The 19,157-nt window shown below is 40.0% G+C and overlaps 1 protein-coding gene across 3 annotated transcripts in view; it reads left to right on the top strand.

The window, feature by feature from the left end:
* SH3BP2 (SH3 domain binding protein 2) overlaps positions 1 to 12,813 on the top strand; it is a 288,568-nt gene extending 275,755 nt beyond the window's left edge. For all 3 annotated transcript variants that reach the window (XM_053704202.1, XM_053704200.1, XM_053704201.1), the window contains exons 11-13: positions 1,207 to 1,285; positions 2,902 to 2,961; positions 9,030 to 12,813. In XM_053704202.1, the coding sequence (XP_053560177.1) occupies positions 1,207 to 1,285; positions 2,902 to 2,961; positions 9,030 to 9,170 (280 nt within the window). In that variant the 3' untranslated portion in view covers positions 9,171 to 12,813. The remainder of the gene's footprint in view (positions 1 to 1,206; positions 1,286 to 2,901; positions 2,962 to 9,029) is intronic.
* The last annotated feature ends 6,344 nt before the right edge of the window (positions 12,814 to 19,157 follow it).

Raw genomic sequence — 19,157 nt, 5'->3', positions numbered from 1 at the left:
AAACTAACAATTAGTTAAAACAATTTAAATGCAAAACTGATTATAAATGGTGTCCCCACAATGGCTGTTTACTTATATTGGTTGTAATTTTTTGTATTTAAAAAGTTCATCAAAGCATTTGTAAGTAATTGGAGATAAATTACTGAGGGCTGTGTTCTTTATCCTTATGTTTATGTTGTGATATATTACGGTTGTGATACTTCTGCTAAGATCATAGAAAACGCAGGCAGATTCTTCTTCCAAATACTGCCTGAGAAAAAAACAGCACACTCCGGTGCCATTTAAAAATAACAAACTTTTGATTGAAGAAATAATTAAGTATAAAACACCACAGTCCTCTCACGACCTTCATCTATGTTGAGGGTTGCAAGAGAATGACTGGATATGACATGTGAGGGGAGGAGCTATATAGCAGCTCTGCTGTGGGTGATCCTCTTGCAACTTCCTGTTGGGAAGGGAATATATCCCACAAGTAATGGATGATCCGTGGACTGGATACACTTAACAAGAGAAATAAGACTTTTTTAATTTTTATATATATATATATATATATATACTTTTTTTTAAATTTATTCTGCAGCGTTGGATCCCCCCTTAGCCCCCAACTTCCCTGATCCCTCCCAAACAGTTATCTAACCCTCCCCCCTCTACCTATTTGCTGCCATCTTGGGTACTGGCAGCTGTACCCATCATTCAGATAGAGCATGTGATTTAAATCAACTTTCCAATTTACTTCTGTTATCAAATTTGCATTGTATTCTTTCTATCCTTTGTTAAGAGTAAAACTAGGTAGGCTGATAGGAGTTTAGGAGTGTGACTATGTCTTTAGCAGTTTATGGCAGCAGTGTTTTGTAACTATGTATAAACAATGTTGCAAACACTGCTACCAGATATCTAGAGACACGTGCACACTCCTTAGCTCACCTAAGATTAGTCTTTAGCAAAGGATACCAAGAGAACTAAGCACAATTAATAACATGAGTAAATTGGAAAGTTGTTTAAAAAGTTATGCTCTATCCAATTCATTGAAGTTAAATTTTGACTTTACTGTCCCTTTAAACGAGAGAACATTTGGATTTATATCTCTTCATTTACCCTCCATAAATGTCTCTATTACATTATTTTAAGAAGGTGCACAGCATGTTGATAAAATTATATCATAACCCCCTTTTATGTTGTAGAGAAATGAAAATATTTTTCTTTCAGGATTTTCAAAGATACAAACCCCAAAGGAAGCCCTCTGAATGGACTGTTTTGTTTTCGAAATTCTTCAAAGGCCGGAAAGGTAAAACTGATCCTGCATACAAATAGGGTTATTTCTTACCCTAGCTTTCAGTTTTATATGTTGTTTTTCAGTTATTTCCTATGTGTCCTGTGGAGATGTCGTGCTTACAGTGAAGACGCATCAGTAAAAGTGCACATTTCTCGTTTTTATGTGCGGTATAATAATAAAACAAGCTCTTATAACTCAGCAGGTGCCATCTGTTTTAGCTCTCTTCTACTTAACAGAAAGAAGGAATTTTAAGTAGCATAGAAGTCTCACTCCGTACAAAAGGACAGTCCAGTTACGTTGTTTGAAAGCTGACACAGATCCAGTACCTTGATATTTAATATAAAATGCTAAGTTACAGGATTTGCAATACACCATTATTATATATTCTGCATCTGTTTCATGTAAATTAGCTCTGAAAATTATGGTTTTTAAATTGGAAATGCTCACTGCGGATTTCTCAAAGCTAACTCTGCTGCATATGTGTGACTAATTGGTTTCAGCTGATATCAACCGCAATACAATGGACTTTATACTCACATATTGACTCACATATAGCCTTGTTGTCTGTAGACTTAAGTCCAGATTGGCTCCTCCAGATAAGGCAAATGGGTGTAGTTTGGCTATTGAAAAAACCATTGCGGCAAACAAGGTTTTAATTTGTTTGAAAACATTTTTTAAGACTTGGTGGATTTGTTATTCTATACAAGGTGTTTACTGTTCCATTATAATTTAGAGACCAGAATTGACCAGCATGTCAAAGATTTCGTTAGTATCCTTTGTTAAAGAGTAATCCTAGGTGAGCTCAGGAGCATGCATGTGTATTTAGCCATCTGGCAGCAGTGTTCGCAGCTTTGTATAACATTACTATAAACATTATTGCAAACACTGCTGCAATAGTGTCTGTAGCCTTTAGGGACATCACATGGGGAGAGTTTGGTTGCCTTAAAGGGATATTCCAGCCAAAATTGGAATGCACATGAGTGCATTTCCCTTTTGACTTGAAGCATTTTTACTTATATTATAGCAGTTTCTACAGTGTACTTTAGTATGCTCCATGTTTGTATCATCTGGTCATGACTCAATTTACATCATTGCTGACATACTACAAGCCTCACTGGCGCTCTGAGCAGCTACAGTATTTAAAATGCTGGTGCACTGAGAATATCTAGCTATGCTTCACATGCACGTGCAGATTAAAATGCTTGCACTAAGGGTCCCATGTAGGAGCCCTAAAACAGTGATAACGTTAATGAAGATAAACGTCTTAAGCACCAGTTTCCAAACTTTACCACCTCAATGGAAACAAGGCCTTACCTGTTTTTATAAATGTCCATCTGAGAACAGTGAACATGTTTTCAGAGCTGCTTTTAATAACTCAGAAACTAAAGACAAGACACACAGGGTGTTCAGCAGACAGGAGGAAACTCTGGATTATTTGAGTTACATACTATTGGGATTGTGAAGGGTTGAAACAATTTTGCTTCATTGAGTGAGTGAATTCAGTAATATTGCAGGACCTATTGGCCATTTTCTAGATAGAATACTTGAATATTACCATTATTTTTTGTCACACTGCTATTTTAGTACTTTTTTAATATAAATAATAAAATAATATATTTTTCTTACAGGTTTTGGTTGTATGGGATACAGCTGCAGATAGAGTAAGGAACTACAGAATATTTGAAAAGGTAAGTAGAAAAGCGCTGTAGAATGTGTAATTGCATGGGAAATTCTACTCCAAATTTGTTATCCCTTTATTACCCATTCCCCAGTTATATTAATATACTTTTTACCTCTGTAATTATCTTGTATCTAAGTCTCTGCAGACTACCCCTTATCTCAGTGCTATTTACAGACTTGCATTTTAGCTAATTAGTGCTGACTTATGAATAACACGACGGGAGTGAGCACAATGTTATCTATATAGCATACACAACCTATCACTTTCTACCTGTGAAAAGCTATAAAAATGCTCTGTAATAAGAGACGGTCTGTAGTGGCTTAGAAACAGGCAAAAATTTAGAGCTTTAAATGTTATAAAGTATGTTAATATAACAATGTTGGTTGTGGAACGCTGGGGAATGGGTAGTAAAGGCTTTATCTATCTTTTTAAAAATGAATAATTTTGGAGTAGACTGTCCCTTAACAGATAAAATGAGTATTGTGCTACAGTAAAATGTTGTAATTCACTGACAAATAGTATAAATTGTTACATTCTGTGCTCAGAAATGAAGACAAATACAGCAGCGGAATTCAAGAATACATTAAGGGGCAGATTTATCAAGGTCCGTATGGAGCTTGATGCCCCTTGTTTGTCTAAAGACCGCTGCTCCATAATTTGTCCGCCTGCTCTGAGGCCGCGGACAGAAATCACCCTGATCGGGTTGATTGGCACCCTCTGCTAGCAGCCAGTTGGCCGAGAATCTGCAGGGGGCGGCATTGCACCAGCAGTTTACAAGAACTGCTGGTGCAATGATAAATGCCGACAGCGTATACTGTCGGTATTTATCGTTGTGCAGCAGACATGATACACTACATCGTATCATGTCCGCTCGCACTATAATAAAAATACCCCTAAATGTGCATATTACTATTGTCAGGGGTGCTTAAAGTAATGCAGGCAGCATGTTAGATCACAATATTTCATATTTAAGGGGACATTAAAGTCAAAATGAAATGTTCTGGATTCAGATACAGTGGGGCAAAAAAGTATTTAGTCAGCCACCAATTGTGCAAGTTCTGCCACTTAAGAAGATGAGAGGCCTGTAATTTTCATCATAGGTATACCTCAACTATGAGAGACAAAATGTGGAAACAAATCCAGACAATCACATTATCTGATTTGGAAAGTTTATTTGCATATTATGGTGGAAAATAAGTATTTGGTCACCTACAAACAAGCAAGATTTCTGGCTCTCACAGACCTGTATTTTCTTCTTTAAGAGGCTCCTCTGTCCTCCACTCATTTCCTGTATTAACCCCTTAATGACCGGACCATTTTTCAATTTTCTTACCCTTAATGACAATGGCTATTTTTACATTTCTGCGGTGTTTGTGTTTAGCTGTAATTTCCCTCTTACTCATTTACTGTACCCACACATATTATATACCGTTTTTCTCGCCATTAAATGGACTTTCTAAGGATACCATTATTTTCATCATATCTTATAATTTCCTATAAAAAAAATATAAGGAAAAAATTGAAAAGAACACACTTTTTCTAACTTTGACCCCCAAAATCTGTTACACATCTACAATCACCAAAAACACCTATGCTAAATAGTTTCTAAATTTTGTCCTGAGTTTAGAAATACCCAATGTTTACATGTTCTTTACTTTTTTTGCAAGTTATAGGGCCATAAATACAAGTAGCACTTTGCTATTTCCAAACAACTTTTTTTCAAAATTAGCGCTAGTTACATTGGAACCCTGATATCTGTCAGGAATACCTGAATATCCCTTGACATGTATATATTTTTTTTTAGAAGACAACCCAAAGTATTGATCTAGGCCCATTTTGGTATATTTCATGCCACCATTTCACCGCCAAATGTCATCAAATAAAAAAAAAAGTTCACTTTTTCACAAATTTTGTCACAAACTTTAGGTTTCCCACTGAAATTATTTACAAACAGCTTCTGCAATTAAGGCACAAATGGTTGTAAATGCTTCTCTGGGATCCCCTTTGTTCAGAAATAGCAGACTTATATGGCTTTGGCATTGCTTTTTGGTAATTAGAAGGCCACTAAATGCTGCTGCGCACCACACGTAAATTATGCCCAGCAGTGAAGGGGTTAATTATTTAGGTTGTAGGGAGCTTGCAGGGTTAATTTTAGCTTTAGGGTAGAGATCAGCCTCCCACCTGACACATCCCAACCCCTCCCAAACAGTTCTCTTCCCTCCCCCACCCCACAATTGTCCCCGCCATCTTAAGTACTGGCAGAAAGTCTGCCAGTACTAAATAAAAGGAGTTTTTCTTTTTTTTAATAAAAAAAAATAAAATGTTTTAGCTGTGATGGACCCCTGCCTTAGCCCCAACCTCCATGATCCCCCCCCCAGCTCTCTAACCCTCTCCCCTACCTAATTGCCGCCATCTTGGGTACTGGCAGCTGTCTGCCAGTACCCAATTTGCCCCAAAAACAAGTGGGTTTTTTTGCAATTTTTTGCAATTTTTAATGTTTTCTGTAGTGTAGCAGCCCCCCACAATACCCCAACCCCCTCCCCCTCCCAGATCCTTATATATTTATTTATTTTTAATTCATTTTTCCCCCCTCTTCCTTTCTCATTGGTGTCAGTGGCCAGCTATAAGCGCGCGCACGCGCGCCCCCGCACGCTCCCGGCACCCGGCGTGCACATAGCACTTACAGGAACCGGATGCCGGGTAACGATGGGCCGCCCACCCGCCTCCCTGATATGCTCCCACCCACCAACGAACCGGCACCATCGCTACCGGTGCAGAGAGGGCCACAGAGTGGCTCTCTCTGCATCGGAGTCTTCTGAAAAGGTATTGCAGGATGCCTCCATATGGAGGCATCACTGCAATACCCTGAGAGCTGCTGGAAGCGATTGCGATCGCTTCCAGCACTCTCTTAGACAACTGACGTACCAGGTACGTCTATTGTCATTAACTGGTTGTTAATGCATGACGTACCTGGTACGTCAGTTGTCATTAAGGGGTTAATGGCACCTGTTTGAACTTGTTATCAGTATAAAAGACGCCTGTCCACAACCTCAAACAGTCACACTTCAATCTCCACTATGGTGAAGACCAAAGAGCTGTCGTAGGACACCAGAAACAAAATTGTAGACCTGCACCAGGCTGGGAAGACTGAATCTGCAATAGGCAAGCAGCTTGGTGTGAAGAAATCAACTGTGGGAGCAATAATTAGAAAATGGAAGACATACAAGACCACTGATAATCTCCCTCGATCTGGGGCTCCATGCAAGATCTCACCCCGTGGGGTCAAAATGATCACAAGAACGGTGAGCAAACATCCCAGAACCACACGGGGGGACCTAGTGAATGACCTGCAGAGAGCTGGGACCAACGTAACAAAGACTACCATCAGTAACACACTATGCCGCCAGGGACTCAGATCCTGCAGTGCCTGACGTGTCCCCCTGCTTAAGTCAGTACATGTCCGGGCCCGTCTGAAGTATGCTAGAGAGCATTTGGATGATCCAGAAGCGGATTGGGAGAATGTCATATGGTCAGATGAAACCAAAGTAGAACTGTTTGGTAGAAACACAACTCGTCGTGTTTGGAGGAGAGAGAATGCTGAGTTGCAACCAAAGAACACCATACCTACTGTGAAGCATGGGGGTGGAACCATGATGCTTTGGGGCTGTTTCTCTGCAAAGGGAACAGGACGACTGATCCGTGTACATGAAAGAATGAATGGGGCCATGTATCGTAAGATTTTAAGTGCAAACCTCCTTCTATCAGCAAGGGCATTGAAGATGAAACGTGGCTGGGTCTTTCAGCATGACAATGATCCCAAACACACTGCCCGGGCAACGAAGGAGTGGCTTCGTAAGAAGCATTTCAAGGTCCTGGAGTGGCCTAGCCAGTCTCCAGATCTCAACCCTATAGAAAACCTTTGGAGAGAGTTGAAAGTCTGTATTGCCCAGCGACAGCCCCAAAACATCACTGCTCTAGAGGAGATCTGCATGCAGGAATGGGCCAACATACCATCAACAGTGTGTGACAACCTTGTGAAGACTTACAGAAAACTTCTGACCTCTGTCATTTCCAACAAAGGATATATAACAAAGTATTGAGATGAACTTTTGATATTGACCAAATACTTATTTTCCACCATAATTTGCAAATACATTCTTTCCAAATCAGACAATGTGATTGTCTGGATTTGTTTCCACATTTTGTCTCTCATAGTTGAGGTATGAAAATTACAGGCCTCTCTCATCTTCTTAAGTGGGAGAACTTGCACAATTGGTGGCTGACTAAATACTTTTTTGCCCCACTGTATTACATGCAATTTTACTCATCTTTCCACTTTATGTCTATTATCAGATAAGCTTTGTTCTCTTGGTTTCTTTATATTTAAGAGTAGTCCCACAGACAGCAATTCACTACTAGCTTGTTGAACACAACTGGTGAGCCAATGACAAGAGGCGTATATGTGCAGTTATCAGACAGCAGGGGCAGCAATTCACTATTAGCTTGTTGAACACAACTGGTGAGCCAATGACAAGAGGAATATATGTGCAGTTATCAGACAGCAGGGGCAGCAATTCACTACTAGCTTGTTGAACACAACTGGTGAGCCAATGACAAGAGGCATACATGTGTAGTTATTAGTCAGCAGCTAGCTCCCAGTGGTGACATCAGTATACTCTTCAACAAAGTAAACCAAGAAAATAAAACTAATTTGGTTATAGAAATAAATTGGAAAACTGTTTAAAATTGTATTCTCTGCCTGAATCATGAACGTTTAATTTTGACTTCACTGTCCCGTTTCCCCTTTGCAGGCTTAATAATTATATGTGACCAACAGTGCGATAATAAAGTGAGCTGATGTATTTGAGCATTGTCTGTTTGTGCTTTTATGTCTCTTTAATATTTAGTCTTGCCACCTTTTTAAACGCATCGCCAGCTTTTATGTTCTAGGACTATCCATGATGTGCTTGATAAACCTGTTTGATATAAATTTGACAGCTAAGCCATAGAGAGGGGGTTACCAAACAACAAGACAAGGGATATAATGTTAAAAACAGGAGACAATTGAGGGCTTATGGCAAGTGAAGTTGGGGCCAGTCTAAAGCAAACACATAAGTGTGAAGGGAAGCCAAGCCGAGCATGATATAGGTCTCATGGGTTATATATTTGTTTGTTTTTTAAATTGATGGTAAATTCAGCTATACTTTATCTAATATTTTGGAAGTATTACTCAGTATAAGCACAATAATGCTTGTGGTTTTTTTTTCACGGCTGCCTCCGTGTGAGAATTTTAGTAAGCTCTATTTGATTGACAGGTGCATCAATGAATCAGAACTGCACCATACGCCCTATTTAAATGTAGTATGAGCACGCTCCTGTGCTTGAAGTTTTGAAGCCGCTGTCCTAAAGTAATCCGTCTACCATAGGAATTTGTATACCTCGTCACTTCCGGTGACGAATAATCAGCTGGTGGAGGCTTGTGGCGCTCACTGCACATGCGCTAGAGGCCCAAACTCCTTACAACAGCTGATGAGAATACGAGGAATTATGTGGCACGCGCACGTTACTGGTTACAAAATCACACTGAACAAGCGGTCTCAACACAACGTCAACTGCACAAGTGCAGTTGTAGCTTTAATCTCGCTGCTGCTTTTAGTAAACAGTGAATCTTCTTGTCAGTAGCGAACGATTCACTGTTTACAAAAAAAATTGTTTATATTAACTAAAGTATAGTTGAAATTACCATCACTTTAATAAATTAGCAGTTCTGTGAACTATTTGTTTAAAGTCTATATTCTGTATGTGTATAAAAATAGACATATTACTAAAACAAAAGTTAATGTTTATGTTGTTTGGACACTTATACAACTGTTTGCATCCAAGGGGGTGTGTGTGCGTTAAAAATAATTACAGTTTGTTTGTTTTTATTTAAAAATAAAATCTATTCCTGTGTTGGTTATCTGGCCAGTATCTAATACCTGATCAAGAATCATTATTGGAATGTGGAACTGTAAAACTAAATTCTCATATCCAGAGTTTTTTGCTTAATTTTCATTTTTATTTAATTTCCTGCAGGATTCCAAGGTTTACCTTGAGGCAGAAATCATGTTTCCAGATATTGGTACTTTGGTTGAACACTACTATGCAAACAAATTACCCAGCCATGACAACTTGCTTCTAAAACATGCTTATGGCTGTGCAACCCCTCCGAGGTGACACAACGTTAAGGAAAAAAGAAGAGGCTCTCCTTATTGAACTGTGGGCACAGAGTGATTGATTCCTAGAAACATCACATCTGTTTGCTTTTGATTTATAAAGACTATAGACACTAAGACAAAGTGTTAGGGACAATTTTGGCAAATTAATTTCTACCAATGGTGTTTAAAAAAACACAGGATTACAATATTTCTAACTCAGATGTCCAGTTCATTGAAGACCAAAGTGTGAACTATAAAATCATAACAGAAATAGAACCACCATCCGAAAAAACACATCATTTTAATTCCAATTGTTTGTTGTTTTTTTGCTTTTTATATGTTTAATATTTAGCACATATAACTGAGTATGTACCCACTCATCTCCTCTTATTCTGATAGGGAGATAAAGTCAGAGCATTATATTGAAAATCTCAATCACTTTTTATAATGTGTTTGTTAGAGTGTAGAAAAAACACGTGGTCTTCATGCACCAATAGTTCCTATGAACTTAAAGTCCACACACTTAAGAAATAATGGATCTATTTTTATTTAAACTGACGTTGATATTTAGCTAAAAGTCATGGCTGTATAGTCTTTTAGATGATTATGTGAGATATCGAGGGTCTGGTCCCAGATCAGCTACCTATTCCCACACTGACACAAACAGTTTTTTCTGACTCGTTAGACTACAATCAATCAACAGTTATTTTCACAATAAAATATATGGATGATCTCAAAGTTCCTCAAACACTCTAGCATTTTCTCTAGTGGACCCCCCCCCCCATATGACTCCCTTAGTATATGTAGGACAAAAGCTAACAGAATCCACAGATCCTTAGCTTGCACTATGCTTTATCAGAAGAGGATTTTGCATGCTATTCTAACTGTCCCTTATATGTCTTTAAAAATAAACAGGTGACAAAATACCATTCTGTTGACCTTAAAAAAAAATTGTACAGGATCTAAGTACTGTTGACAGATATTTCTATACTAACGTGAAATAATAGATAGTCATCATGGTCCTTATAGTTGTGTCAGATCTTATCAGACAAATTCCCAAACCCCAAACTTGATCTTGGCACTAGCATGGGTTTGTTATGTTCCTCATCCTCCTTCCTTTCTCCTCCATTTGCTGGACTCATGTTAAAGGGACAGTAAACCCAAATTTTTTCTTTCATGATTTTGGTACAGAATACAATTTTAAACAACATTTCAATTTACTTCTTTTATCTAATTCGCTTCATTTTTTTAGATATCCTTTGTTGAAGAAATAGCAATGCACACGGGTGAGCCAATCACACAAGGCATTTATTCACAGCCACCAATCAGAAGCTACTGAGCATATCTAGATATGCTTTTAATCAAATAATATCAAGAGAATGAAGCAAATAAGATAATATAAGTAAATTAGAAAGTTGTTTAAAATTACATGTTCTTGCTGAATCATGAAAGAAAAAAATTGGGTTTAATGTCCCTTTAAGCCTGGGGAGAGGGAGGTGAGTAAAGGATAAAAGGTTTTAGGCTTAAAGGAACAGTCAACACCAGCATTTTTGTCGTTTTAAAAGATAGATAATCCCTTAATTACCCATTCCCCAGTTTCGCATAACCAACACAGTTATATTAATACACGTTTTACCTCTGTAATTACCTTGTATCTAAGCCCCTTATTTCAGTTCTTTTGACAGACTTGCAATTTAGCCAATCAGTGCTCACTCCTCTGTAAATTCACGTGCATGAGCTCAATGTTATCTATATGAAACACATGAACGAACGCCCTCTAGTGGTGAAAAACTTTCAAAATGCATTTAGATTAGAGGTAACCTTCAAAGTCTAAGAAATTAGCATATGAACCTCCTAGGTTTAGCTTTCAACTAAGAATACCAAGAGAACAAACCAAAATTGGTGATAAAAGTAAATTGGAAAGTTGTTTAAAATTACATGCCCTATTTGAATCATGAAAGTTTTTTTTGGACTTGACTGTCCCTTTAACATTTGGTTTGAAGTTTCTGCCTTTCTCAAAGATGTAACTTGATATTAACCCAACAGTAAAGAATCATCTCCTACTTCATGTGCTGTTACTGAGAACATGAATGATAAGACTGGAAAATCTTTTTATTTTTATATTTTTGTTGGCTTTCCTACTTTTATGGATTTTTAGGGGTATGCTTTCATTTTAATTGTGTCAGTAGACACCACTGATAAGGTAACAACATTGTAGATACTTTGTTGATCATCTCTGCATTATTAAGTGAATAGAAATACTTTTTCATGAAGACGTAACTGTGCGTTGTTAGTAGTTTTATGTGAATATGTCTTTTAATGTGTAATGGTGCTTTATGGATTGGAATTTGTAAATCTGGCTTCCTAATATACACTACAAATACCACCAAGATGTAGGTGAATTGTTTCTGATGTTTGATTACAGCATGTCAGATTTTTTAGCATTTGCACTTTATATATTTACTGATTCTACCCAGTTTATACATTTTGTAAATAAAATGATGGGAACATTTATGTAAGTAATAGATTACTAGGGTTTTTACTCTATTTTCCCTCCTTTTATACAGCCGTATACATATGTGTATATATTTATTAGTACAATTACTTAATGTCCTGGAGTGTTCAATTTAATACTGTGACAGCAAAAAATGTCCTCAGGAAAAAGTAATCAAAATATTTGATTAGAATACATTTCTATGTTTTTTTTAGTTGTCTTTACTAGGCTAGACTTTCAGTCCCTTTCATCTGTTGTGGTGTTGCTTGACTCAATGCTTTGTCTTGCGGTAACATGCTAACTGGTTTCTATGTTGGGAATTATTGAACCCTGGATTTGGCTGAGCATTAACAAAGCAAGGATACTGTGCAATATTTTTTGTTAAGAATATATAGATAGATGTCTATCACATAAACTAGTATATTCAAATGGATAAATAAAACCCCATGTAAGTCATATAATCTGACATTTGTGGCAGTGCAAAGTGTTCTATATATAACATTGTTTAAATGTATTTGCCAGTGGAGTTAATATTTCTTTCTGTTTTAAAATTCAGAAATTGTGGCCGATTTATCAAGTGTCTGTCCGACATGATCCGCTCAGCGGATCATGTCCGCCAGACATCACTGAATGCCGACAGCATACGCTGTCAGGATTTAACATTGCACAAGCAGTTCTGGTGAACTACTTGTGCAATGCCGCCCCCTGCAGATTCACGGCCAATCAGGCATTAGCAAGTTGTGTCAATCAACCCGATCGTATACAATCGGGCGGATTGATGTCTGCAGCCTCAGAGGCAGCGGACGAGTTAAGGAGCAGCGGTCTTAAGACCGCTGCTTCTTAACTGCTGTTTCCGGCGAGCCTAAACAGCTGCATTGGGGACGATTGACAGCTTGTTAAATCGGCCCCATTGTCTGTATAACTTGAGATTGCCACATTTATCTGGGAAACTTTTAAAGCAGTGTCACCAACTACAGCCAGAAAGCCACATGTTGCCCTCCAAGGGTTTTGTGTGGCCCTCCACACCATTGAGCTGAAAACAGACTTCAATAGTTTCTTGGCAACGAAAAAGCAGTTCCCTAATTGTCATTAGATCGTTAAGCATTTGTATTTGTACCAAATTTTGTAAATTTGAGCAGTATATATTAAAATCATTAATACCAACTAATTTCATGTTTGGGTGCTCCATCTTTAAAGGAACCTTAAATTTTATTTTCAATGTATCCATATAACACACTTTTATGAATTAAAGAGACATGTAGCAAAAAATGTAACACATGGGGGCTGCATTAATATCAGTTATTTGTAGAGTGTCAACAGATTCCGCAGCACTATAAACAAAGGTATGATTTGCAGGTAACATTTATAGGGAACAAGTGGGTAGAGGGCCCTGCCGAGAGTTGCACTGTAGTAAATCAGCTCTTATGCAGGTGATCTACAAACAGCTGGGCTCGTAGGTTACATGCTAAGGGGTTAAAGCAGATAACAAAGGAGGAGAGGAACAAGTTAGAAAAGGTTAGTGTATTTTGTATGCATCCCTGAACAGAAGAGTCTTTAAAGAGTGCTTGAAGCTTTCAAAACTAGAGGAGAGTCTTGTGGAGCGAGGCAGAGAGTTCCACAAAAAACATAAATTATGCTTACCGGATAATTTCCTTTCCTTCTGTAAGGGAGTCTACAGCTGCATTCCTTACTTGTTTGAATTACTGAACCTGGCCACCAGAAGGAGGCAGACACCCCAGCCAAAGGCCTAAATACCTCCCCCACTTCAATCATCCCCCAGTCATTCTGCAGAGGGAACAAGGAACAGTAGGATAAATATCAGGGTGAAAAAGGTGCCAGAAGAATAAATTAAATTTAGGGCCGCCCATCGGAGAACACAGGCGGGAGCTGTGGACTCTCCCTGTACAGAAGGAAAGGAAATTATTTGGTAAGCATAATTTATGTTTTAATACAGGGAGAGTCCACAGCTGCATTCCTTACTTGTGGGAGATTATACTCAAGCTCCAGAGGACACTGAATGCTAACAGGAGGGTAAAAAAGAGAGGCGGCCCCTAATCTGAGGGCACCACAGCCTGCAAAACCTTTCTCCCAAAGGCTACTTCAGCAGAAGCAAAAAGATCAAACTTGTAAAATTTGGAAAAAGTATGTAAGGAGCACCAGGTAGCCACCTTACAAATCTGATCCATAGACGCCTCATTTTTGAGGGCCCAAGAGGAAGCCACTGCTCTTGTAGAATGAGCCGTAATCCTCTGAGGAGGCTTAAGACCCGCTGACTCCTATGCTAAGCGGTTGATACTCCTCAACCAAAAAGATAAGGAAGTCGAAAAGGCCTTCTGACCCCTACGCTTCCCAGAAAAGAAAACAAACAGAAAAGAAGTTTGTCTATATTCCTTCGTAGCCTGAAGATAGATCTTCTTTTTTTTTTTTTTTTTTTTTTTTTTTTAAATAAATATTTTATTACATTTTCAGGAATGTTTCAGGAAAAGATAACAACTGTACGCCTGGGAGCGTACTACATTTCCAACAATACATAAACATATAAGCATGTAATTTTTAAGAAGAGAAAGTCAATATACACTCACATATCCAAACTCTCATCCAGCTACTTAGGAGAGTAAACTGAATCTATCCATATAGTCTTGAAAGGCGAGGGGAAGGGGAGGGGCAAGGAAAGGGAGGGCAAAGACTTGCACCATTTTTGGAAATGCCTAAATAGGGGTGGTAGGGTCAGTGCTAGTTTATCTCAAGTTTACCTGATATGGTGTGGCGCAAGAGGATCTTGCAGAAGGTGAGTGGAAACCATCTCAAGTCTCAATACTGGGGAGGCAGTAGGTATCGAATCCATCCCTCCAATCAGCCAAAATCATTTCAAATAGGTCCAACTTCCCTAATGTGTAAAAAACATTTTTCTCCATGGAGTATATATACGCCATGGTTGTAACCATTTCCGACCAGGAGGGAGAATTCACTCTTTTCCATGCTCTGGCGATGGAGAGTTTAACTGCAGAAAATAGGTATATGCAGAGAAGGCCCTGGTGTTTGGGCAATTTACAGGAGCCTAAGTGGAGCAAGGCCATCGCTGGAGTTCTAGGCAGGGTGATCCCTAGGCTGGAAAGTGTATTAAAGCATGTGTTCCAGAGAGGCTTAAGTTTGGGACAGCTCCACCAGATGTGGGTCATGTCCCCTATGTGTTCACAATCCCTCCAACATTTAGGGGAGGCAGTAGAAGAGCTTAGCTAACCTAGCCGGGACATAATACCAGTGCGTGAGGAGTTTAAAATAAGTTTTGTAAATGGTAACACAGTGCAGTGCTTTTTTTTGTTAGTAAGAGAGTACGCTGCCAGTCTCGGGTGGTTACCGAGATCTGTAACTTTTGCTCCCACTTCAAGATGTGCGTGGCCTTATCTACGGGTGGTGCTCCTTCTATTAGGTTATAGTGTAGTGACAGTGGTTTACTCAACCTGAACCCCTGTTGCCATATAGCTTCCCAAAGTGTAAGTTGACGGGAGGATGTGGGTTTAAATCCCCAATTGGAAAGTAAGCTTACTACTCTAGTATATTCAAATATCAAAAATGGTGGTACTTGTATCGAACCCTTGATTTGATCAAGTGTGACATAGGTGCCCTGTGAGACCGTGGAGCATGTCTGCAACCTTCTTGAAACCTAGTCGGGCACATGTTACTGCGTGGGAGTCAGGCAGGCCCGTGAGAAGACCTGAAATAGAAGTGATGGAGGATGGGTGAGGTGCTATCTGTTTGTAGTGTCTTATCTGTTCCCAGAGGTTAAGACATTCTCTGATGATAGGGTTAGCTACAGCTAAATTTCTTCAACAGTGTGGTGTAGTCCAGATTAGATCCCTCAAGGGTAAGTTAAAGGGCAAAGATGCCTGCTCAATATTCCTCCACTTACTATTGGAGTCCCTAACACCCCACTGAGAGATATGCGTGAGCATCGCTGCCTCTAAGTATCTAGAAATGGATGGGGAGGCAACCCCCCATGAATTCTAGGATACTGTAGTGTTTTGTGGGCGATACGGGGGCTTACCTTGCCAAATATACTTAGTACATTCACTCTGAAACTGCAAGAGCATATGTCTAGGCACCTTGATCGGAAGGCATCTTAACAGATATGTCATCTTGGGGAGGTAGCTCATTTTAAGGGCTGCAATGCGTTCTAGCCATGAAATGGATTTGAAGTGCCATTTCTGTCTTATGGATCTAAGCTCGGAAAGTAGGGGTTTGTAGTTATCATTGACTATTTGGGAGAGGTCACTAGACAGTTTGACCCCCAAGTGAGATATATGTCTTTAACTACGAAATTGTATCTATCATGTATGTATTTAGGGATATCCGCCGGGAGCCTGCTCGTATAAGTTTCAGATTTACTGTGGTTTAATTTATAGAAAGAAAGGCTGCCGAACATCTCCAAAATCTCCAAGAGTGTAGGGATTGTTTGTAATGGTTTGGTGGAAAAGATTGTAGTGTCATCGGCAAACAAGGCGACCTTATGCACCATGCCATGAAGCGTGACACCCTCAATCTTCTTATCCTCCCTAATGGCTGCTGCTAGTGGTTCTACCGCTAGCGCAAATAGTATGGGGAACAAGGGGCATCCTTGACGGGTGCCGTTTGAGATGGAAAAGGGTGTGGAGCTGAAACCCAAGCCCCGTACCGAGGCCGTGGGAGCAGAGTACAAGGCCCTAACTTGTTGAATTATTTGTGCCGGAAACTGAAAAATTTCCAGGACCTTCCACAAATACTCCCATCGGACTCGCCAGGGGTTTATTCAACCTCCTGGATTTTAGAAAAATGTTCAATAGTCTCCTGGTGTTGTCAGGGCCCTTCCTCCCTGGAATAAAGCCCACCTGATCCGGGTCAATTAGGTTGGGGAGTAACTTCGCTATCCTGCTTGCAATGATTTTTGAGTATATTTTAACATCCACATTAATTAGTGAGATGGGTCTGTAGTTTGTTGGGTTTTGGTATAGTTATGATAGAGGCCTCAAGGAACTCTCTCTGAAATTTACCCTCTTCCATAGCTAGAGTAAAGAATCTGGTGAGAAAGGGTGCGATCTCCTGTATGTATGCGTTGTAAAAAACTGTGGTGAACCCATTAGGGCTGGGGGCTTTGAAGGATCTTAGGTTTTTGATAACTTGTTTGACCTCTTGACACATAATAGGGCTATCTAAGGTTTCTTGTTGGGCTTCATTAAGAGTAGGGAGCTTCAAAGAGTGCAGGAAGGAAACTATAGCCTCCGAAGGGGCTGTCTGAACTGTCTCGTTATCTTGCATATTGTACAGGGCAGAATAGTATTCACTAAACTGTTGACCTATAAGGGAAGGGAGCCTAAAAGTCTGTTTACCGCGTTTAAGTTCATGAATACGGGAAGTCCCTGTGCGCTGTCTTAGTTTATTTGCAAGTATAGTGTCTGCTGTGTTACCCTTTGAGTACATAAGTTGTTTTAATTTAAACTGGTTAGTTTTGGGGGGGTTTAAATTCCAGCTGGATAATATGCCGTCTAAAGTCCTTAATTTCATCCCTGAGGTCCATAGAATCTGATGTACGCTGTTGGTATCTTCAATTTGCAGTGTGCCTGAGATAGGGGGAGGCCTGCCTTCTTCCTCAGAAAAGCCTGTTTTCGTATAAAAAGGCCTTGGATAGTAGCTGTAAACCCCCTCAAATCACATCATCACGGACCTGGGGGGTGTCATTTGTGCGTAGTGTAAATTGTACGTCTTTCCTAAGCTCTTCCCTAAAAGGGACATCCGATAAGATATGATGGGGCAACCTCCAGGACAACCTGGGCCTAGTTGCGTTTTTAGAGTGCAGATCCATAAGGATCTGATCATGATCTGACCACGAACAGATAGAGATGCCAGTGGAGTGTACTAGATCCAGTGTATCGAAATGGCAAAAAAATAGTCTAGTCTAGAGTAGGTGGCATGGGGATAGGAAAAGTGGATAAAGTCTATATCTAACGGGTGTAGAGACCTCCAGATATCATAGTAACCATACTGCACCATAAGTGCTCTAAACCTGCCGCTCATCAAATCAGGGGCAGTAGTCCTCATTCTAGTAGATGTAGATTTCCTATCAAGCCTGTTGTCCCACACCATATTCAGGTCACCTGCCAAAATCACCCTACCTTGTCTAATCTATTCTACTTTGCTTAAAACCTTCCACAAGCATCTAAGCTGGAGGGTATTCGGTAAGTAGGTGGAGACTAAGGTGTAAGTGACATGGTCTAAGTTGCAGATGAGCATAAGGAATCTAGCCTGGGGTCTATGACTATGTGAATTGGCTCAAAAGCCACCCTTTTATGCACCAATATGGCTACGCCTCTAGCTTTTTTAGAATAGGAGGCTGCTTCAAAGACAGGGAAATCTTGCGAAATGTAAGTGGGGGGGGGGGGCGTCCGCAATTAAATACATTTCTTGTAGAAATGCCACATCGGCCCTATGAAAGTGAAGAGATCTTGCCAGTAGGCTCCTCTTCCCTGTAGTGTTTAGGCCTCTAACGTTATGAGTAATAAACCTGAGGGAGAACTGTCAGGGTTTTTCCCTGCTTTGTTTGCCATGTGCTGCTGGCAGCCATTTTACTCACCTCTCTTCCTGACTATGGTGCATTGTGGGGGATGCTGCTCATTTCCTGCACTTCATTTTATGGCCAGACTGGTGTGCATCAACTGTGTGAAACAGGATGCAGTCTCAGAATTGTGATGTCATCACTTATTATTTAAAGGGCCTCTGTTCAGTATGCGTTGCCTTTGCGTTGTCTCAGACCTGTTTGTGAGAGTTCCTGTGTATTACCTGGCTGCCTGACGTCCTTCCTGGTTCCTGATCCCTGGCTTGTTCCTGACTCTGCTGTTTTCCTTGTTGCTGATTCCGGCTCGTCTGACTATTTGCTTTGGTTCCTGACTTGGCTCGTCTGACTATGTCTGACTCCTGGCTTGTTATTTGACTTGTGGGATTTTTATTATTTTGCTATTAATAAAGGTGTGATTATTTTTGCACTTTTTGTCTCAGTCTGATTCCTGGCACCCAGACATTAAGCAAAGGCCATGAATCCTGATGGTGCTAATAATCCACCTTTACCTGCCATCATTTCCAGGATGGATGTACAGGATCAACGCTTGGATCAATTTGCACTAGCCCTGCAAACCCTGCTGACTCTCACTGCACATTTGGACCAAAGTGTCCCGCAAGTTATGGCTGCTCCTTTTTCCACTGCTGCACCTATGCCTACCAGGAGCATGTGCGGTTCTGCACCTCTACCTCAGCGATATGGAGGTGATCCTATTCAGTGCAGAGTGTTTTTGAACCAGGTGGGCATTTACTTTGAGATGTTACCTCAGGCGTTTCCCTCTGACAGAGCTAAGGTGGGATTTCTCATCTCATTACTCTCTGACACAGCTCTTGCCTGGGCTAATCCCTTGTGGGAGACAAATAAACCTGTGATTTCAAATTACCCTGAATTTGTGGCCTCCTTTCGAAGGGTATTTGATGTTCCGG

The sequence above is a fragment of the Bombina bombina genome, chromosome 2 (genome assembly GCF_027579735.1).
Source record: "Bombina bombina isolate aBomBom1 chromosome 2, aBomBom1.pri, whole genome shotgun sequence".
Taxonomy (NCBI): domain Eukaryota; kingdom Metazoa; phylum Chordata; class Amphibia; order Anura; family Bombinatoridae; genus Bombina; species Bombina bombina.
The sequence above is the reverse complement of the archived record's forward strand: the minus strand, read 5'-3'. Positions and strand labels throughout refer to the sequence as shown.